The sequence below is a fragment of the Rattus norvegicus genome, chromosome 11 (assembly GCF_036323735.1).
Source record: "Rattus norvegicus strain BN/NHsdMcwi chromosome 11, GRCr8, whole genome shotgun sequence".
NCBI lineage: Eukaryota > Metazoa > Chordata > Mammalia > Rodentia > Muridae > Rattus > Rattus norvegicus.
In genome coordinates this window covers 96,197,394-96,219,876 of record NC_086029.1, presented here as the reverse complement: position 1 = coordinate 96,219,876, position 22,483 = coordinate 96,197,394, and the positions used below count along the sequence as shown (strand labels likewise).

General features: G+C 45.6%; 1 protein-coding gene, 1 non-coding gene and 1 pseudogene across 5 annotated transcripts in view; 1 reads left to right on the top strand and 2 right to left on the bottom strand.

Annotated features, from left to right (window-relative positions):
• Nucleotides 1-10,918, bottom strand: part of Dgcr8 (DGCR8 microprocessor complex subunit) — a 32,602-nt gene extending 21,684 nt beyond the window's left edge. The window contains exons 1-8 of one of the 4 annotated variants that reach the window (XM_039088082.2): nt 10,702-10,918; nt 6,070-6,297; nt 5,298-5,971; nt 4,696-4,855; nt 2,458-2,600; nt 2,058-2,340; nt 567-764; nt 266-367 (exon numbers count right to left, since the gene is read on the bottom strand). In XM_039088082.2, the coding sequence (XP_038944010.1) occupies nt 266-367; nt 567-764; nt 2,058-2,340; nt 2,458-2,600; nt 4,696-4,855; nt 5,298-5,963 (1,552 nt within the window). In that variant the 5' untranslated portion in view covers nt 5,964-5,971; nt 6,070-6,297; nt 10,702-10,918. Of the gene's footprint in view, nt 1-265; nt 368-566; nt 765-2,057; nt 2,341-2,457; nt 2,601-4,695; nt 4,856-5,297; nt 6,298-6,700; nt 10,552-10,701 lie in introns of those variants that run through there. The other 3 variants (NM_001105865.1, XM_006248606.5, XM_039088081.2) reach the window with 3 other exon arrangements.
• On the bottom strand, nt 5,845-5,917 carry Mir1306 (microRNA 1306). Its single transcript, NR_106675.1, has one exon. It is a non-coding gene; the product is annotated as a microRNA 1306 (primary transcript).
• Nucleotides 10,919-10,967: 49 nt separating the features above from the next.
• Nucleotides 10,968-19,493, top strand: LOC134480935 (AP-3 complex subunit sigma-1-like; annotated as a pseudogene).
• Nucleotides 19,494-22,483: the final 2,990 nt, after the last annotated feature.

Genomic DNA, 22,483 nt, shown 5'->3' with positions numbered 1-22,483 from the left:
AGTCAGAAGCCACCAAGGCAGACCAGAGAAGACAAGAAAAGGCAAAGAGGGAGACTGGGACAAACTCAAAGGGAAAAGCTGAACAATCTCCCCTCTAAAGACAAGGATCACTGACATGAGAATAAGACCCCTCCTGCACCACACTTCTCTCTCTCCTTGCCTTGCATGCCTATCCAACCTAACAGGCCCAATGTACTCACTCCCACCTCCAGCCATGACCAAAATGATGTGAGACTCTTCAGGACTAAAATGGGTTTGAACTTACCACATTCAAAGAAATTATAAACAGGGCGGACCTTGAGGACACGCTGCATGTATTCGTGCAGGATGCAAACCTCAGACTTCCCATTGGGATTGATGACAAACTCTGTGACAAAAAGAACTATCTCAGGTAAACTGTGTACACCACTGAGTCATTCATTAGGGCTTATCACTATGAACATGGCAGCATCTGCATTACGAAAAACACACCTTTGTAGTAAGTGTAACTCAAACACAGATTAAGCACATTAAAATGACAGCAACATGTTCCATCTGTTGAGGCCGACAGTACAAGCTGGGCCCACCTTTTTTTGTGGGTGCATCTTGCACAGATAGAGTGATCAGCTTCTGGTTGGCTGGCAGGATGGGCCTCTCTGACTCTGCCTGTTTCCGCTTCATCTCACGGTTGAATTGACGACGTTCAGCCCAAGTCCTGAATTTTTTCACAGTTACTTGCTCAAAGTCAAATCGCTTCTCCAGGTAATTACGAAATTCCTCCAGATCTGTCCAAGGTAGAAAACTACATTATCAGATTTCCAAAGCTAAGAATGTTTTCCTCAGCTCTGTGTAGAATAGCAACGCCATTAAAGAAGTTCAGAAAACAAAATACAGATTTTCCTTTCCCCATCCATTTCAAAAGCAAGGAAAGAAAAAAAAACAAAACAAAACATTAGGTTCTTTTACAGCTACTTCTGGCAAGCCTCTTATGGAAAGAATCCTGGGCATCAGTACTTTATCCGGACTAAGAAACACAATACAAAAATAATATGGGGAGATTAAAATAAACAAAGCAAACAAACAAACAACCCCACTAGTCTTCAGGCTTTCCCCTTAGCGCAAAATGAATTATCGGGGCTGGAAGAAACTAAATAAACACACAAAAAACCAGCAAGCACCTGACTGCCAAGAGCAAATGCCTACCACCTTCTCTGACCATCTCACTTTTGCCTCTGGTCCTTTAAACTCAGTAACAAACCATACCTCATTAGCTCTCCACCTCCCTCAGGGATTCTGCACTGCTACCTCTTCCCAAACCACTTCACATTCACACTCAAAAGCAGCTTCCTCTCTCCGCACCCCTTCCAGGACACCTCACAGAAACAGCCTCCAAAAAACCCTAATACTGAAAGCAGCATGTCCTCTTTGGAAGGGATTCAGCAGGTGGGCTGGAAGAGCTATGATACCACCAGGGATCTAAGGGACAGAACTAAGCTAAAGGCACAAGATAGAGTGAGAAATACAAGCTATAACCAGACAAATGAAAAACTCAAGAGCACTGCCCAGTACTTGAAAGTCAAAAAAGCAGAAACAAAAGAATGGCAGTTTCTTGGTGCTGAATTTATGACTGCAGGCTCATTCTAAGCACATTAGATAAATTTAAACAGTTACATGAGCACACTATACTGAAAGAGCAAGACTTCAGAGGTCATATAAAAACCAGAAAGGCGGGGTTGGGGATTTAGCTCAGTGGTAAAGCGCTTGCCTAGCAAGCGCAAGGCCCTGGGTTCGGTCCCCAGCTCCGAAAAAAAGAAAAAAGAAAAAAAAAAAAAAAAAAACCAGAAAGGCTAGTTGGCACTGCATGTCATCTCTACTGAAGATGTCGGGCAGTCAGATCTGACAGAGCTGGGGGTTGGGGGTGCACTCATCAAGTTTTCTCTTGAAAAGGGAGGAAGGGCTTGTCTGGTGTGTATAGGCAAAAGTCCCCTCTCAGATACAACCAGGAGCTAGGATGCACAGCATATGTAGGAGTGAAACTCAGGTAGCAAGGAGGGAAGAAAGCTCTTAGGAATACTTACCAACTGACTCATCTTTGCACACCTCAACTTTAGCCCTCACTTGTCCCAGGGCTCCAGCAGCTGCCTCAGCACCCAGGGGGTCCTTCTCATCCAGAGACCCTGAGTCTCCACCCAAGGAGTCAGGCTCCTCCAGAGGGAAATCCAGCTCTGCAGAGCGACCCAGGGGCTTGACAGGTGACACTTCTCCACTGGGGGCAAGATCACAACTTTGCTCTCGTTCCTCGTTGTCCTTCATTTTCTTATAATGCAGACAAGGGATGCTGCTTAGAGGAGGATCATGTTTCTGTAGATAGTGACATTGAAACGGGCTATCAGGACACCTCTGAGTCTGTCTGACTTTAGTACCAGTAGACAAGCACTGAGACTCACAAGCCTAAATATGAAACAAATGACTCCCTACCCGTATGCTTCCCGTCCCCAAGAAGTAGGGTCTGGACCAGGTGACCACTCGAGACTCTCTGTGCAGGTATACAGGGACTCCAGAGTTATGAAAAGTCATTATCCATCCATCAGGCAATGGCTCTGTAGGTGGACGGCCACGACCTGCACAGAACACAAAAACAATCTGCAATCCCTTTACAAGCACGAGATTGTCAGACAAAGCCTCTTGAACATGTTTTTTGTATTTGTGTGGGTTCTGCCAAGTTTCTATCTGCCTGATGAACCCTAATTGCACCCATAGGATAGTATGTGGAACAAGGTAAGGACTTCTTACATGGAGAACCAATGCCCGAGAAGCCATAAATAGTGTTGTTCAAGGCAAATCCCTACCCTAGCTAGCATTTGCCCCCACACTTGGGGGGAAACAGAACACTGGAATTCTCCTATCTGCCAGTCATATTAACAGGTACTGGAGTGAGTAAACTTTCCTAATAAACTGTCAATGTATCAGCCACTGTTCCTGGTGCATGTCACCAAGTAATACTACCTTACTATGATATGCCGAACCCTGGGTTTGATTCCATAAACACAGCAAGTTGGAGAGATGGCTCAGCAGTTAAGAATACCATATGCCTTTTTTTCCTTTGGGGGCTGGGTGTTTTTTTCTGGGACAGGGTTTCTTTGTGCAGCCCTGGCTGACCTGGAACTTACTCTGTAGACCAGCCTGTCTTGAGTGCTGGGATTAGAGGCATTGGCCACCATCACCTGGCATTCTACACAGCTTTTAAGATACTGTTCCCAATCCTTTCTTTGCTTTATTGGCAGTTTTAAGTACCAGACTTGTTTTTATCTTGCCTCTCTTCAGTGATAAAACTAATATGGGGTACAGGGGTGAGGTGAGGATGAGGTGGTGTTCACAACACCAAAGACTTAACAAAATGCCTTAATTAATACCTGTTCTTACAGGTATGAGGAGCATTATGATATCAAGAAACTAAAGAAAAAATATAAATGAAACCTAAACATGACGCATCACCTAAAAAGGGGCTACTAACTAAGAAGGGCAGGAGCAACAGTGTGTTGACCAACACTGCACGAAGTGCTCAACAGCAGTCTCCATCAGAGTGTGGACCTAGAGGGAATCCTGCAGGTCAGAAGGACACCCTGGATATGGGTATGCCTTCCAGAAGCCTGACCGGAGGTGAACTGCTTCACACAAACACTGGGAGAATTCAGAAGCAGCCAACAGAATGTAGGTCTCAGCACAATGTAAGACAGGTTTATCCCAGCCATGCATCTGATTCCTCCTAGGTAAATGAACAAGCCAGAGCCACTGCTGCCCTGTGGAGTCCTAGAACCATGAGACAGGAGCACCAAGGTAAAGACCACCTAACGTATTCTTCTCAGAAGCTGTAGCCAAGGGCCACCTGGTCTGAAACTGCCTATCACGGCATCTCCATTGCTTGGCCTACCACAGACATATGCAACAACATGTGGTATCTAGCCTTGTAGACCCTCCTATCTCCTCAGCAGCTTAAGGAAAGCAACATCTTCATCTTCTCCTCAGGGCCTTAGCCTATGGCCTCTTATGTGCTTAAGCCCTATGTGCCTCTTAACACCCAACTGATCCTGGGATCCTTACCAGAGTAATAGATGCCACTAAGCCAAGTCCATATAAAAGCCCACGTGACCTGTCCTACATTTTCCCTGCACTGGCAACAGAGTCGAATAACACAACTGTGGGTGTTTTCCAGCGGCTCTCCCGTTCTCCCCAGATGCAGGTGTGCACTCTGCACATCTCCCAAACACTTCTAATCACAGCTTCCACTTGCCCCACAGTGCACGTGCCATGCTGCAGCCCAGCTTCCAGCATCAGTCTGCTTCTGGTGCTTTCCTGATTCACTTGCAACAGAACCAAAACTTAGATGGTAACTATCACCTGCCTACCCCTCAAAAACTGACCTGTGGCCTTGGCCTCCACATCTGCAGGCTACTGGTCTTTTATCCTGGCACACACTGACACACCCCTGCAAGGGTCCTCTATAGCTCTCTGTGGCTTCCAAGGGATTTGTCAAGCTCTGAACCTGGGTTGTGGTCTGAGTACTTGTGTTCCATTTGTTTTCTTTTCACCTCCCAGGACTATGCTATACTTAAACCCATGTCTCTACCCAGACTGGCACCAGAGAACTCCCAAAATATTCTTAGGAAGGAAAAAGTTCTGGGGCCATGAAGCACTCAGGATGTGTGAGGGACTCACTTTTGAGCACTGTTTTAATCTTGGTCATCATTGGCTGCACACTTGTCTCTCCATCAGACGGATGATCACTGTCTCCGCCATATTTTTCCTCCATTCGCCTCTTCTTGGGAGCACAGAGACCTTCTTCTAGTAAAGCATCCACATCATTGTCAAAGTCATCCTGCAAAATAAAGTGTTCAGACCCTGCAGCCCTCCGTGCTTCTGTACCACGGACAAGTTTCACATGTATGAGGGAACACACAGGGAGCCCCTCAATGGGGACTGAGCATGCCCTGAATGGCATCTGACCATCTGAAAAACAAACAGGTTGAAATGACAAGGGGCATCAGCACGCCTACTCCAGGAGCACACCCAGCCAAAGAGGCTTTTCAGCAGCATCTGCTGATTCGGGTTGGAAAGAGATAAGGCTCAATGTTAGCCAAACTTTCTACTAAGGAACTTTAGAAATGTAAACTCTTTACATCTTTCTCTTCTCCACATTAATATTTAACCTCACACAGGGTTTTGCTTAGTTTGAGTTCCCTGCTTTTAAAAATAAAACCACTTCCAAACCTCTCTTTGGGTTTTCTCAGAGCCCTGCAGGGAAGCGGTCACCAACATACCTCATAGGAGAAATTCAAGGCCTCTTCATCCACTCTGTCTCTTTGAACGATTGCGTTAGCCGTGAACCCGCCTGTTCCTTCTTCATCTAGCTCCAAATTGTCAGTAAAATCTTCTAACTCATCGAGCACTGCATACTCCACTCTCTTTTCCTGATCCAGCTCATTTTCCTCATCCTTCTTATCTGTACTCTCACCCCCTAGGCCTACCCCATTACCAACACTCCCGCCAAAGGGACAAGCATGCACGTCCCCGCAGACAGGACTAAGGAGCTGGCTACATTCAGGCCGAGTGCTGCGTTCTACTCCTGTGTACAGCACCTTCCTGTCCTTACTCCTGCAGCTCTCAGTAAAGCTCACGCTAATCTTTACATCCTTAAGCAACTTAAGGTCAGGGGAGAACTTCCGGACCGCAGGTGCGTGCCGGGCAGTGCGCGGGCTGTGGCCACTACAGTTCGGGTCTATGAGGAGGCGGCCCTTAGAGAAGGATCCTTTGGAGAGAAGAGAAGCTCCGTAGAAGTTGAATGGGTCGTCGGCAGGAGGTTCGGACTGTCCATCACCACCAGAGCCAACGTCCATTACCTCTGCATCACTGGACGTTTGCAGGGGAGGTGGTGGAGACTGTTCATGGGGCAGCACTTGGAAGGGGCAAGCTCGGTTCTCCATCATTGCTTCTCCTGTGGGCTCATGCGGGAGAGGAGAGGGACTCTCATATGTCTCCATATTATGAGCAGTTAAGACTACTTTAAAAGACCAGAGTTTTAAACCACCTTACATAAATCTATACTGCTAACATGCACAAGTCCGTCGAGACCCGGTGCCGTCCTGCCCGCGCTGTACACACTGGCGGTTTAGTCAAGCTGGCCACATTGCTCTTTTCATTAATGTAGACAGCTTTTAGAACCACTGCCTCAATTATTGGAAATCACAATGCACTCAGCTTAAAAGACTGACGTCTAAGTGAGTCTATCTTCATGCCAAAGTGGCACCTTTCTTCTTCCACCTGCAAAGAAATTTAAAAATATCATCACAAATGACAGAAACCTTTTACTTCTCTGGTACCAAGTTAAAAGTCAAATGTTATCAATGGTATAGTAAAGGGCCAAGATAACATTGCCTTTAAGGAAGCCTTTTAGACATCAGAAAAAAAACTAACTTTAAATTTTAAGTCCTACATTAAGTATTTTATCAACTATTCATTTTAATCTTTTATTTCAGAAGCACAAAAATACAGTCTTAGAACTCAAAAAGGATTAAGACTAAAATAAAAAGCTAAATCTTCCCACAGCACTCCTATAACCTGGCCTAGTGGGTAAGCAAGCATGCATTCGGAAGTCACCATCTCAGGAACACACGGAGAGTGCATGGCCTCCTTTGGGCCATAAGAGGGACATCGATCCACTCACCTGCAAGGGCTGGGTCAGTCAGAGGGCGAGTGAGACCCTCAGCTCAACTCTGTGGCACTAGGGACCTCAGAGATATAGCCAGGCACTCTGCTACCCAAGGACCCCCTCTCCTGGGCCCACAACGTGGCACGTGGACAGGACAGTGATGCAGCGTGCTGAGGTCACCAGGAGTGGCAGCATAGATCCATTCCCAGTAGAGGGAGGGTGTCTGTTGGGAAGGGAGCCTGCTAGTATTGGGGGGTAGGTGGGACAACACAGGAGAAAGCTAGAGCCAAGGTAGAAAGGGTTCTGGTTGCCATCTGAAGCCTAGCTCCAGGCTGAGGATAATGAGCTATCAACAGGGAAGTGACTCTCCTTATAAAGAAGACTCACAGCTATACCAGGTATAGGACTGCACCAGATGTTGGGACAGTTCTCCAAAACAAAGATGTGGAAGCAGCTCTGGAGACAATAACAAAGTGTCACGGAATTGTCTACGCTTGCAGACCCTATGGGGGTGGAAAGCAGAAAAAAAAGGAGGTGAAGAAAAAAGCTTCTCTACAGACACACTCTAGCATCCAGGCAGAAGCCTGGAGAGAAGAATAGAGGGTGCTGTAAGCAGCCCTGTCTCACAAGTGCTCAGGCAGGTCACATAACTCTGAAGCCCTGAAGAGGTCTGGGGGAGGAGACCACATGAATTGGTAGTAAAGCACCAAAACCACAAGAGGGAAATAGCAGAGGGGAAAGTATACAATCCTAGGAAACTCTGCTACAGAGGATGCTTGCAGAGGGATGACACAACAAAGACAACAGATCAGCAGAATGCTGGCCACAAAACCAAAGAGCCACAGAAAGAAAGGTTATTGGCAGAAACACATGCACTCACGAATGCACACGCTTACATGAACACTGCCACATTATGCACATGCCATGCACATGCCATGCACACTGTTACAGGTACAGATATACATACATACATACAACCATGCCCATGGGTGACAGCTTGGTTGCACCTACAGTAACTCTTATTCTTAAGACTCCAGAGAGGAAAAGAGGACAGAAAACATCAACTGTATAAGCAGCTTACAGTAAAAGGATTGAGTGGCGTGGTTATGCCTTGCTGAAGGTACAACATAAAAGTCAGAGGTTTGTTTAGGTTAAATTAAACCATTTAAAAACTCACAGTCTACTCTGAAAGGTGCTACCACAAACAAGAGATAATGACACCATGGCCTACACACAGCAGAAGGTCAAACTATACTATCACTTTCTTTCCTATAACTGACAATGGCCTAACAGTTTTTTAATTCAGTAGAAATGTAACAAAATACCTCTCCAAATGTTCCCATCAAAGGTGCTTATGAATGACTAAGAGCAGCAATCACTAAGGAGCCAAAGTCTCCTGGCAACCAAGGACCACTGCAGAGGACAGACTGGTCAGCATACTTAATCCTAACAGTCCACGAGTAAGACCAGAACAGTGCCCGGTAGGTGCTTGCAGGGACCTCAGCAAGTCAAACCTGCGGTTTCTGAGGTAGACTATGCGAATAGTAAGAACACTCAGTAGACAGAGGTTGGAGTGGTAGATAGGGAAGCATACTGCATGTTAAAAGCAGTGGGCCAGTGAGGAACTATAAAGGATGAAGACAATAAATGAAGACATTGATAAGTGTTAAAGCAGGAGAAGCTTTTTAAAAAATCATAGGTGGGGACCCTGAGGCCCTAGAAAAGGAAAGCAGACATCTTGCAGAAGCAGGCAAACTGTCTAGCTCTTGAACTCAGCGACAGGCAGTCCTAGGTACGTTTCTTACCTCCCCTCTGAAAGCTTATTCATTTATCAACTATTTGCTGAATGCCTTCCTTCCAAAAGGCACACACATCATTTATGTGTGTTAAGCACAAAGCAGACAAAACACTTGCCCCACAGAGCAATTACACTTCCCCCACAGAGCATATCAGTGTGAGAGATGGATAATAACAAGAAAAGTATCTATGATGTCACATGCTGACAAATATTCTATTAAAACAAAGCAAGGAAAAAAGCTAGGAAGCAGCTTCCAAAAGATTATACAAGGTTCTACAGCCAGCATCCACCTAAAGATGAAACAGATGGAGCCAGGTGGCTACAAGGGTAAAAGGAGGGTAGAAGACACTCGAAGGAAAAGCAAAGACCCTGGGGCAGAGCCATGGTGTGGCCAAGCTAGGGACAGTATGCTGAGTGAAACCGACAGGCCTGGGCAACAAGCATTAAGATTTTACATGTTTATCTTGAATAACAGGATACTGCACAGAAGGGGTCAAAACAGTGGGATCACTGATCCATGGGTAACAATGGCAGCCAACCCAGACACAGGCCCTGCTGTAAGGATTTTATGCAACTTACTAAGCACTGTGACAGAAAGGTTAAACAACCTGCTCAAGGTTACAAAGCTAGGAAGTGGTACAGCTGCTTTGCCACCCAAACAAACAGGCCTGAGTCTATACTACCTCAGTTTTATAACATCATACAATTTAAAGAATCACTCTGGGTCCAGAAAAACTAAGAGGGTAAGAGAGGGGATCAAATCAGAGGAAGAATTAAAGGGCTCACAGGGAGCTTGGACAAGGACTTTAGGTTGCAGTTTCTTAGCAATGGTCTACTGTTGGAAACAGGTGGCAAGGCTTCCTAAGAGATGCATGCAGGCCTAAGAGAAGCACCAAGGTGACTTTAGACAGCCATATGGACGGTTCTGGCATGGACTGTGGCTATATCTTAGCTTGGGTCAAACTATTTGGTATCAAAATGAAATGGACAACTAGAAGCAGGAGGTTGGAGATCAGAAGGGAGGGCAGCATTGAAGATAGTGTCATGGAAGATGTCAGAGGAAACTGATATGCCAACTACAAGAGATCACATGGGAGGGGAATGATGACAAGAGAAGGCCAAAACTGGGCAAACCAGTCAAAATCATGTTTCTCAGAAAGTAAAATTCAGACAGCAACTGTGAACTGCCCGCTTCACAACATGCCTGGCAATGCAGGTCAAAGGGTAGCCCTCCTGCCCATCAACCTCACTATTCTTCAGCCAACTGGACCTATGGATGCGGATCTTGATTTGCCAATTAGACTGTGAGCAAGTCAAACCCACAGCTGGCTGCCCTGGACCCTGGCACAGGGTTACCCAACCCATCTGAACAACTCCTACACGGCCAGTGCTACAGCTGCAGCCTCCTGATCAACCCAAAGGCAGTATGACCTCATCAATTCCTTTGTCACCCGGCAAATCCTATTCTAAACTGACAGGCCGCTCTCACTTGACCAGCCTTTCACTCCCTTCAATTAGTGATGGTTTACAGTGGGAACTGAGCCACTTCCAAATCTGGGAGTCTAGTTTGAGCCAGCAGACAGTGGGCACCCTAATAGTGATTGGCATACAAGAGTCAACAACCCTACACAGGACATCTCTGCATCCAGCAAGGAGGTACATGCAAGCATGCAAGATGGCAAATCAAATTCCTACCACGAGCAACCCAAATCCACTGGATGATACTACTTGACAGGTACCGCTGTCAACAGGTTGCCACTTCCCATTTATTTCTACAACGTTCTTTGTTACTGTAAAACCACATTCTGATAAGCTATCTGACACTTCATCCACGGGTTATTTGGTGGAAACTTGGGAGGTTTCTCGGCTATTCCAAACAGACAAAACAGGCAGACTTTAGGGTGTGAGGTGTCCCTGCCCACACCTCTCCCGCCAGAAGGCGAGGTGATGGCTTCAGGCCCACCGCCCAAGGGGCTTCGTTACCAGACCGACAGCACCCTACGTCCGTGATGCCTGGGCTCCGGGCCCGGCCCCCACTGCACAAAGGCCGAGACTCCGCGTGGCCCAGCCCGCCTAGAGCGCCGCGCCCCGCCCCGCCCCGAGCCCCGGCCTGTGGCCTCGCCCGGGAAGGGGGGTGGAAGGAAGGAAGGAAAGGGCGCAGCCTCTCCAGGCCGCAGCGCCCGCCGCCTGCGGGGCGCCCATCGCGCCCCGCACCTACCTGTGGCGCCCGCGACCTGCCCGAGCCGCCCGCAGCCCGACCACAGTCGGCCGACCCTCACCGCCCCGGCGCCGCCGCAACCCGCGAAGGCCTTTGCAAGCTCTCGGCTCTTGAGACCCGCTGCCGCGCGGGCGAGCGGAAGGCGGGCCTTGGCGGAGCGCGACCAATCCCGGCGCACGGCCGCCGCGTATTGGGGGAGCCGGGAGCGGGCTGAGGAAGCCGCCAATCGGCGGCGCGAGAAGCGCGCGGCCCAATTGTAAGGCGCTATGGAGGCCACGTGGGCGGGACCAGCCGCAAACCTTGCACAGCTAACGGCTGTCGCTCCGGGTGGGGCTGAGTTGCGGCCGCGGGGTGCGCCGGGAGAGAGGCGCGTAGAGGCTGCTGGGAGCCGGGGAGCGCGGGAGTGCGGGGAACGCTGGGAGCTGATCTGTGAGCCGGCCTCTGTAGCACTTTTGAGTTTTTGAATGGACCATCGAGCTCCAACTTTCGGTCGTCCCAAGGACTAAATTGGAGGTATACCCATCCCAGAAAGTCAACGGACAATATGCGCGATGCTGAGGACCGGAGTTTACTCGCAGTGTCGCCACACCTGGAAGGACAAAGGTCTAATGACTAGTTCCCTGTACTTACAGCATCCTCCGTGTCAAAAAGGGAATAGAAGCAGAGGCTAGTTGGGGATCTTATGGTCTGGGATGGACCTTAGATCGGCCTTGCAGACCTGTGTCAGAGACCATTAAGAGACTTAAGCTGTTCAAGACTGACCTGACACACCCGAGGTATCAGTATGTAAGACTTAGGAAAATTCTTTAGGACGGAAGTGAAATAGATGGACTCAGAAACAAAATGGAGTTAGCCAGGTCTGTTCCTGAGCCCTCCAAATCCCTGCCCACAAACCACTACTTCATTGCTATTGACCCGGGACTAAGGTGGAGCCAAGATATGTTAATTCTGTCCATAGTAATATCCAGAACCTCGAAAAGTCTCCTTTTGGTTCTCATTCAAGTCAATAAATGTAATAAAAAAATTATAGAAAACTGTCTTCTCTTGGCCAAACACTTTAGTAATTGCTGATGGACATGAAAAATCGTGGCTGCTAAAAACAGGACTAAAAGGTGAAATGTTGGGGAGCTCAAGATCTCAAGCACACTTGAGTTAATGCTAAAAGCACTGAGCTATATCCCTACTGTTGGGGAGACTGTCTGTTTTAATAAAGTTAAAACTTAAAAAAGTTTCTCCCCAAAATTCTTAGTTACTGCAAATGGCAAGCAGTAGCTTCACCATGGAAAAACCCTAAGACTCCATTTAAGAAGGGCCACCAGTTGGTTGGGGATTTAGCTCAGTGGTAGAGCGCTTGCCTAGAAAGCGTAAGGCCCTGGGTTCGGTCCCCAGCTCAAAAAAAAAGAAAGAAAGAAAGAAGGGCCACCAGCTGTAGGAGGCACAGAGATCTGTGTGTTTAAGATAAGCACGAAGGGACCCTAGATGTTGTTCCTTCAAGGGAAGGAATGCCAACCGAGGAGAGGGCAAAGAGAATCCGGGCAGAAATGGCAGGTTTGTTTTTTTTTTTTTTTTTTAATAGGAATCAGGAGCTAGGGGGAGAGAAGGGAAGCCATGGGCTGAAGAGATTTAGGTTAGGGGTGGGGGTGAAAAGAGCTGAGAGAAACTACAGGTACTAAGAGAGCCTGGAGACCTGTGGGTGCTTTGGTATGCTAGGAACCACAGCCCTTTATCCTGAGCTTCTTTTGGACCTGACAACCACCAGAGTCCTGAGTACCTTCAAACCTTTAGGAAAAGCCCAATACACACTGAGAAGAACTAACATGGGAATGAATGCTGGAGTCAGCACCTAATGGAGACCCGGATTCCCGGCAAGCATAGACAGGCTTTAGATTTCAGGAGTGGGAAATGGATCCAAGGAAGGAGGAAGCTATATTTGGAACTCCAGTAAGCCTTACTGTTCTTAGGTTTTAGATGTATGGGTATGAGTGTTTGCCCACAAGTATGAGTGTGCACTGGATGCCTACAGAGGTCAGAAGAGGAAATTGAATCCCCTAGAACTGGAATTAGTGTTTACAAGCCACCATGTGAGTACTGGGAACAGAAACTGGGCCCTCTGTAAGATGAGCTAAACCATTTCCCTAGCCCCCCACCGTTGATTTTCTGTTTGACAATTAGGATAGTGCAAATTGGTGAGCGCGTGCGCCCACCCTGTTGGCCAGGCCCAGCCTCATCTTCAACAACCACGGAAAGCTGAGGCTCTCCAAGTTCCACCAGCCCTATGTATTTGTGGAAACATTAGACAAATGTTTTGAAAGTGTCTGTGAACTGGATTTAATATTCCATGTAGACAAGGTTCATAATATTCTTGCAGAAATGGTGATGTGGGAATAGGAGACCAACATGAATGAGATCGTCACACAAGTTGATGCACAAAATAAACTGGAGAACTCTTAGGCTGGCTGAGTGGGAGCTCCATCTCGTGCGTATCAGCTATAAAGAATATGAATCTTACTGCCATCTCAAGAAATATGAACATTGGTAACATCAGTATAAAAGTGCCAAACCTGTCCTCTTTTAAATATTAAAGAGGCCATTCCCAGGTAAAACCCAGAGGAAAAGTCATCTAAGTTTACCATACAATATTTACCAAAAGTAGAGGTGGGGAGTCTTAACTTTGCTCTTGGATTTAAGTCAAGGTACTGTATAGAAGCTGCATAAAATCAGTATGGAAGTTCGGTGTTGGCTTTTCTTGCTCAGTGATTTTAAAGAAATTGACTAGTTCCTGTGTGATTTTTTTTTCTTTTCTAAATTGCATATTGGCTATTACAGTATTTCAAAAAGTGAGATGTTTCTTTAATTAATGTATAACCCAAGACGTTGATGTTTTGTATGGATCACAAGTGCAGCATTCTCTTAATTCTTTCTGCTGTTTGTCACAGTTCTTATTTAAAGAACCAACTATGTATTGCATGAAAACATGACCTTTCTTTGGTTTAAATAAACTCCAAGGTAACTGGGGGAAAAAAAAGAATGCAAATTACAAGCATTTGTAAATAGGAAGAACTCTAGCTAAAGATACCTTGGCTTTATATTTCCTCCAGTGAGGACCATTCGTTACTGCTGATTTTTTTCCCTGCATGGTAATCTAGAAGTCCAAGCAATAAAACTAAGGATAATAAGTGATCAGTCAGCTTTAAGTGGAATTTAAATTCATTTAAGAGAAAAAATAAGCCAAGCATTGTGGCAGCCTCATCTCTGTGAGTCTGAGGCCAGCCAAAGCTACATGAGACCCTGTCTCAAATAAATAAATAAAAATAAATCAGTGAAAAAGAAAGCGAGAAAATGAAGTGGGCAGTGGTGGAAGCCCACACCTTTATTCACGGCACTCAGGAGGCAGAGGCAGGTGGATCTCTGATTTCGAGACCAGCCTGGTCTTCAAATTTAGTCCAGGACAGCCAGGGATACACAGAGAAACCTTGTCACAAAGACAGCAACAAAAACAATCTGAGAATTTTTTTAAACTTTCAGAATCAAGATATTCAAGGTCAGGGTATTAACAAAATTTTAGAGATGGTGTCAGAAGATAAATTCTAAAAATCTTTCTTAGCCCGCTGCCCATCTGTCTCTGCCCAAAAGGCGTCAGCTTATCCTCCTCCATCACTCTCTTCTCTCATAATCCTCAAACAAAACAAAATCCTATGTCGGGCTGGAGAGATGACTCTGGTTAAGAGCCCCGACTGCTCTTCCAAAGGACCTGAGTTCAATTCCCAGCAACCACATGGTGGCTCACAACCATCTGTAATGGGATCTGATGCCCTCTTCTGGTGTCAAAGACAGTGACAGTGTACTCACATACATGGAATAAATAAATAAATCTTTTTTAAAAAAATCGTATGTCAGGGCTGGGGATTTAGCTCAGTGGTAGAGCGCTTACCTAGGAAGCGCAAGGCCCTGGATTCGGTCCCCAGCTCCGAAAAAAAGAACCAAAAAAAAAAAAAAATCGTATGTCAAAGGAAAAGATTACTTTGGCCATTTTAAAAAAAAAAAAAAAACACTAGAGAGAACCTGATATTGTCTATATTCTCTAGGGGAAATCTGGGTTAAAGCCATTGGTTACAGGGTTTTCTGAGTCGTCAAGGCTCTGGGACTTGCTAACCATCTTGGATCTCTCACAAAGCAGTTTTCTGACTTAGTTTAGGAATTTCCATTTCTGAGGGCAGCTCTCTCTGCTGACTAGCTCTAGAATAGGGAAAGATGTGAACCTGAAGTCTACGGAACAAGATTCACCTTCTGACTCTCTTTAAAAGAGATTTATTTTATGTGTAAAAGTGCATTATATGCATGAATGTATCTGTGCACAGAAAATGGTCAGAAGAGTTCACAGGTTCTCTAAAACTAGAATTACAGACAGTTGTTAGCCACCGAGTATGTTCCGGGAACTGAACCTGGGTACTCTGCAAGGGCAACTAGTAGTCTTATCTACTGTATCAAAAACTGGTTATGCAAAGGTTTTTAACTTAGCCAGGCTTAACAATGTCGAAGATATTAGGACATTTAATTTAATTTTGAGCTTTCTGAGACTGGGGAGATGGCTTAGTGGTTAGGGGCACTTGTTGTTCTTACAGAAACTCTTTGGTTCAAAGCCAACCATCTGTAAATTTAGTTCTAGGGGCTCCAATGCCCTTTTCTGTCCTTGTGGGCACCAGACACTCATATAGTGCACATACCTATATGCAGGCAAACTTTCTTACACACAAAATAAAAGTTAATTATTTTATAAAATAAACAGCTTTCTGGTCAAATGGTTTGAATCTAGCATTTTTCAAATAGTCATTCTGGGAAAAAAAAGGGCTAAAAAAATAAAAACTTGCTATAAATTTTCAAGAGATATTAATATTTTGCATAATTATTACATTGTTAAAATATTCTTTTTGTTAAGCATAATGGCACATGTCTTTAATCCCAGCACTATGAAGGCAGAAACAAGTAGATCTTCCTGAGTTCATGGCCAGCAGCTGGTCTACTTAGCTTCAGGACAACCAGAGCCACATAGATAGGCCTTGTCTCAATCAATCAATCATCAGTCAATCAATCAATCAATCAATCAGCAAGCTTTTATTAGATACTCAAGAATGGTTCTTGTTTGGTTGGTTGTTTTTATTTTTGTTTTCCAGGATAAGGGTTTCTCTGTGTAACCCTGATTGTCCTGGAACTCTGTAGATTAGATTGGCCTTGAACTCACAGAGATCTACCTGCTTCTGCCTCCTGAGTGCTGGGATCAAAGGTGTGTACCACCACCACCCACTCAAAAAAATTTAAAACTGCTTTTTGCTATGAAAACTTAAAATATAAATTCAAAGGAAAACAAAGGGGCCAGCCTTTATGTAGAGACATTAGTACACGGTCTATGTAAAATACACATGTATTTTGTCAATGTTGAAATTACTATTTTTGCTATATTAGGAAGAAAAGGTTGTCACTTAACATTAATTAATGCTAATGGATAATATATTCTGTTATAAACACAAGATATTTTAACATCTAATTTAGTCTGCAGATTCATTATAAGTTATCAAGATAAAACCAGTGTTCATAAAACGGACAACATTGGGTTTAGACTATGTTCACTAAAACATCAGGCTCAGGCTGGAGAGATGGCTCAGAGGTTAAGAGCACTGAATGCTCTTCCGGAGGTCCTGAGTTAAAATCCCAGCAACCACATGGTGGCTTGCAACCATCTATAAATAAAATAAATAATAAAAAAAAAAACCATCAGGCTCCGCATTTTCATTGTTAACAGGAAAACTTGCTCTTACTATGTGACACAGTGCTACATAGAAAAGCTTCTGATTTGGGCTGGAGCAATGGCTTAGTGGCAGCAAACGTGTACTGCTCTTGCAGAGGACCTGAAGATTTGTATCCCCATACTCCATGTCTGGCAGGTCACAATAGCCTAAAGAACAAACAACAGCCTAGCAGGTCTAGGGAGTTCTAAGATCCTTGGCCTCTGAGGGCACCTGCACTCTCATAAATACACCCTCACAGACCCAGACATACATACATACATAATTTTTAAAATCTTAAAATGGAGGCCAGTTATGGTGGTATATAACTTTAATCCCAGCATTCATTTGGGAGACAGAGGCAGGTGGATCTCTGTGACTTTGAGGCCAGCCTGGCCTGTAGAGTGAGTTCCAGGACAGCCAGAGCTATGTAAAGAGACTCTGTCTCAAAAAAAGAAAGAAAAAAAAAAAGTCCTAGAGGGAGCATAGTAATGTGTCCCCGCAGCACTCTTAAACAGGCAAGTAGCTACCTGTAAAATCCAAGTGTGCCACGCTAACACAGGAAGACCTTTCTCAAGAAACAGAATTAAGGAGTGTGTAGTGGCACCAACGTTTAAACCCAGCACTTGGGAGGCAAGGGCAGGCAGATATCAGTGAGTTCGAGGTCAGCCTGGTCTACAGAATTCCAGGACAACCAGAGTTACAGAGTGAGACCTAGTCTCGAAACTCCATCCCCACAAAGAATAAAATAAAGTTTCTGCCAGATGCAACATGATGAAATATCAAGCAGCAGTTATGTTTCCAGATGCATTTCACATTTTAATTTTTATTGTCTTTCCAGACAGGGATTCTCTGTAGAGCCCTAGGTATCCTGGAACTAGCTCTGTAGACAAGGCTGGCCTCAAACTCACAGATATCATGAGTGCTGGGATTAAAGGCATGTGCCACCACCGTCTACTTTAAGGTTTTGTTTTGTTTTTAATGTGCATTGGTGCGTTGGCTGAATGTATGTCTGTGTGAGGGTGCCAGATCCCTGGAACTGGAGTTACAGACAGCTGTGAGCTGTCGTGTGGTTGCTGGGAACCAAACTCAGGTCCTCTGGAAGTACAGCCAGTGCTCTCGAATGCTGAGCCATCTCTCTGCCCTTAAGTTGTTTTTTAAAGAATTTTTTTCTGTGTTTCAGTGTTTAGCCTACATGTACATATGAGATGAGGTGTTTGCCTAGTGCCTGTGAGACGAATAGAGGGCATCAGATTGCCTGAAACTGGAATTACACCAGTAGGTGTAAACACCATGTAGGTGTAAACACCATGTAGGTGCTGGGGACCAAATCTAGATCCTCTGTAAGAGCAACAAGTGTTCTTAATAGCAGAGCCATCTCTCTAGCCCATGATTCTATTTTTTTTTTTAAATTTGTGTTAAGTGTATGGATATTTGGCCTGTGTGCATGTCTGTGTACCATGTGTATGCCTGGTGCCTCCGAAAGCCAAAAGAGGGTGTTGGCTCCCCCTCTTTAATTGGAATTATAGTTGAGTGCCACCAAGCGGGTACTGGGAATTGAACTCAGGTCCTCTGAAGAGTAGCCAGTGCTCTTGTCCCTCCAGCCCCAGCTACCCCCACCATGATGCTACTTTTAAAGTAGATAGCAAATGCTCTGGCCACAGCTTACCATCATTGGTCCTAACACTGGGACGCAAGTTCAGCACGCACTACTGAGTAAGCCTTTAACTAAATAGTTAAAGTATCAAATATACTTTCCAGTTCCTCAGGGGACTACAAAACACAATTACAGCGTTAACACATGTGTCCTGCTTTCCTCCTAAGATAGGTGGATTGCCCAAGGTCATCTGCTAAAACATAACATTCTGTAAGGGGCTTGCCTTCTTTCCTTCCTTCCTTCCTTCCTTCCTTCCTTCCTTCCTTCCTTCCTTCCTTCCTTTCTTGTGCGCTCACATATGTTTGTGGGGTGCCTGTGTCCAGTGGTGTACCTGTGGAGGTCAGAGGACAATTTTGTGGAATCAGTTCTCTATTTCTACTTTGTGGGTTCTGAGACTCCAATTCGAATAGTTACTCTTGGCAGCAGATGCTTGCAGAACCATCTAGTCAGCCCAAAAAAGCCTTTTTGTTTGTGTGTGTGTGTGCGTGTGCGCGCGCGAGTGTGTGCGTGTGTGTGTGTCTAATTCAACTCAGAAGACAACTTTATTGAGTTGGTTCTTTCTCTCTACCCATATGAATCCCAGAGATAGAACTCGGGTTACCAGGCTTGGCAACAGGTGCCTTATCCACCAGGTGACAGCTAACATCACATTTATGTTATGGCTTACTTTATGTTTAAAAGTTTATAATCTCTGTGCTTAAGCGAACTAAAAAGTAAGATTAGACCTCCAAATGTAAAGGGCTGTTAGGCTTAACTTTTTTTTTTTTTTTTTAGCTGTTTCTGCTTCTGTAAACAAGCTTGCTTTACACAGAGGACCTTCTGCTTGCAACTTTCTTTGCCTTTATAAAGCCCACTTAGGTGGCTAGGTGCTGCACTGAGGAATCCTGAGTCCTGTGTGTAGTAGGCCTGACACTACTACCTGAGTAAAAGCCTCTACTTTGTTAAAATTGGTCAGACCGGTAAATCTCTACATGACTCCAGACCCAGAGATTTCCCTAAACCCCAAAAATGAGATTTAAAAAAAAAAAAAAAAACCCAAGCAGCAAACAGGCATAGTGGTGCACACCTTTAATCCTAGCATTGTAGAAAGCAGAAGCAGATAGGTCTCTGTGGGTCTTTAAAAAAAAAAAAAAATCCAAGTAGATGCCATCTGCTTTCAATAGCATTGTAGTTTAACATTGCATACATAGGTTATCTGAAATTGCTATGTTGTCATAAACATAATTTGGGTTCTACTGTAAGTTGATACATTTGTTTATATGTTGCCTTGTCTATGATTTTTTGTTTGTTTTTGTTTGTTCGCCACCATCAAAGGTTTTTATCTTATATTAAAGACAGACTTTCCTATAGCAAAACAAGATTCTGTCCTAAAGCAAAGGATTTTTCCAGACTAGAAAATGAAAATGAAGACAGCAAGCACTGAACTGACTCCTCAGAGGTTTCAGGGTTTTGTTTTCTGGGTGTTTTGTTTTGGGATTTGCTATCTTTGTTTCTGAGACACAGTCTCTTTGTGTGTAGCTCAGGTTGCCCTGGAAATTGCTATGTAGAACAGCCCAGCCTTGAACTCTGACACCACACCAGGCCAACTCACTCTGTGTGTGTGTGTGTGTGTGTGTGTGTGTGTGTGTGTGTGTGTGTGTGTGCGTGCGCGCGTGCGCGTGTGCGCGTGCATGCGTGTATAAGTTCAAGGCATGCATGGGCCAGAAAAAAAACCTCTGGAGTTGGTTCTCTTTTTCTGTGGGTTTCAGGGATTGAACTATAGGCACCAGCACGGACTTTTACCCTGCGAGCCACCTCACTGATCGGCGATCTCGACTTTAAACAGGTGTCTGTTGAAGACATGGTTAGGGAAAGGGGGCTTCACTTGCTTTACAGGCATGAAGACCAGAGCTTAGTTTTCCAAACCCTGGTGAAAAAGGACTGGGTGGAGCAGTGTTTGGAGTTCCAACACTCACTGGCAAAGGGGTGAATTCCTGGAGTTCACTGGCCAACAAGCTTACTTGGCAAAGTTCCAGGCCAGCGAGGGAAGCGGGTGGCCAGCCCTAAACTGTCTCTGCATTGAAAGACATTTCATTTTCTAGTCTGGAAAACTGCTAGAATTAAAAGACAGAAGTAGGGGTTGGGGATTTAGCTCAGTGGTAGAGCGCTTGCCTAGCAAGCGCAAGGCCCTGGGTTCGGTCCCCAGCTACGAAAAAAAAGAAAAAAAAAAAAAAGAAAGAAAAAAAGAAAGACAGAAGTGCAGGGAGTGAGGAAGCGTGGTTTGGATATCTAAGGAGAGTTCTTCAGGCAGGGAAATGTTGGCGGTAAAGGTCCTGTGTCTGTGCGCAGTGGGAGGGACCTGGGACTGTCACTGGGGTGGAGGCAGGGTGCTAGGCATGTGCGATGGTGAGGTGAGGCTTGCTGAAGCAGCACTCAAAAGCAACAGCTTGTCTCCGTCCTGGCTTCAGGTCTCTGCTTCACCTGTATGGCAGCTAGGGGACCAGAAAGCTCTTTTGAGGAGGGTTCCTCACAGGTAAGGCTGTGTGCCTTTTCTCGTGCTGCCACAGCAAACGCAGTGTGAATACTTCGCTCAGAGCTTTACTTGGGGTTTGGTTTTAACTACAGTTTTAGTTTTATGAGACTGGATCTCACTAGGTAGCTGAGGCTGGTCTCAACTTTTTCTTTTTTAAAGATTATTTATTTATTTGTTTTATGTATATGAGTACACTGTCGCTGTCTTCAGACACTCCAGAAGAGGGCATCAGATCCCATTACAGATGGTTGTGAGCTGCCATGTGGTTGCTGGGAATTTAACTCAGGACCTCTGCAAGAGCAGGAGTCAGAGCTCTAAACCGCTGAGCCATTTTTCCAGCCTTTTTCTTTTCTCTCTTGACTCAGGGTTTCTCTGTGTAGTCCTGGCTATCCTGGAACTCACTAAGTAGACCAGACTGGCCTTAAACTCACAGAGATCCACCTGTCTCTTCTTCCTGAGTTCTGGGATTAAAGGTGTGCACCACCACTGTCTGGCTTGGTTTCAAACTTTTTGTAGCCACTGTTTTCATTCTCTGGAGTGCTAGAATTGTAGGCAGACATCGCTACGTTTGGTTTGTCTTCCTTTTTGGAGATGGCTGAGGTCTGAATTTAGAGTATCAGGGCTGCTAGACAAGCACTGGCACTGAGCTAGATGCCCACCAATATAGCAGATACTTCTAGAACTTTGGAGGCTGTCTGGATGGAGGTGGCAGCAAGGCTGTACTCCCTCTGCAAGTTGCATCTTGGCTGCTGTAGAACTCCAGCATGCATGAACTCGTATCTGCATGTGCCTGTTATATAAGTCACAGCTGCCCAGTGGCAGGCAGATCTCTGAGAGTTCAAGGCCAGCCTGTTCTACAGAATGAGTTCTAGGACAAACAAGTCTACACAGAGAAACCCTGTTTAGAAAAAAAGAACAAACCCCCCAAACAAAAAAGAACAAGTCACAAGATTTGGGTAGCAAAGAATGACCTTGGGTTATCGTCATTACCTCTATAAAGACCATCTCCAGACAGACAGCCATACTCTGCAGGACTGGGATAAGGATTGCCTTTTTCCAAGGACAAAACTTAGTCCATAAGAGAAGCTACACTTTTGAACCACCCCTTCCACGGGAGGCCACCGAGAAGCTCCAGGCAGACTTGGGGCAGACGACTCCGTGACCAAGGTTTAGAAAGCTTTCTCTGGCTGCACAGCAGGGCAGAGGTAGACTAGACCATCCAGGAGAGTGGGAACTAGTTCAGAACAAGGGTGCAGGATCTACAAACCTGCGGGCTCAGCAACATGGCACTCAGTGTGGCTTTCTTCTTAGGCCTCGGTGATGTGCATGGCCACAGGATGGTAGAGACAGGAGGGGTAAAGTCAGGCTCTTGCTCTTCCCTAGAGGGACCAGCAACTAATCGCATTCAGTCTGGAACACGCAGCTCTGAACCATCCTGGGCTTCACTACTCCAAAATACCAGGAGCCTGCACTATGGGGCTCGTAGCTGGGAGGGCAGAGGAGCATGGTTCCCAAGGCGTAGGGCTAAGAACACCCCCTTAACCTCTACCTCACCTAGTCTCACCACCCTCTGGCTATCTCCTCTTCTAGGGCCTCCTTATGAACCAAAGGATCCTAGGGCGTCTGATGAACCCCTGGTGGTGGCAGCTCACTCTGAAGTCACACATGGCTTCTCTCACACCCAGGCTCTGCCTGAGGACAGACAGGCAGACAGACTGCTTGACCTGCAGGCATCAATCAGTGTTCTAGAGCTTATGTAAAAAGATTCTCAAATGGGCATCTGACCCACCATGACAGTTCCACCTTTGTGTTGCCATCACACAAAGGAAAACT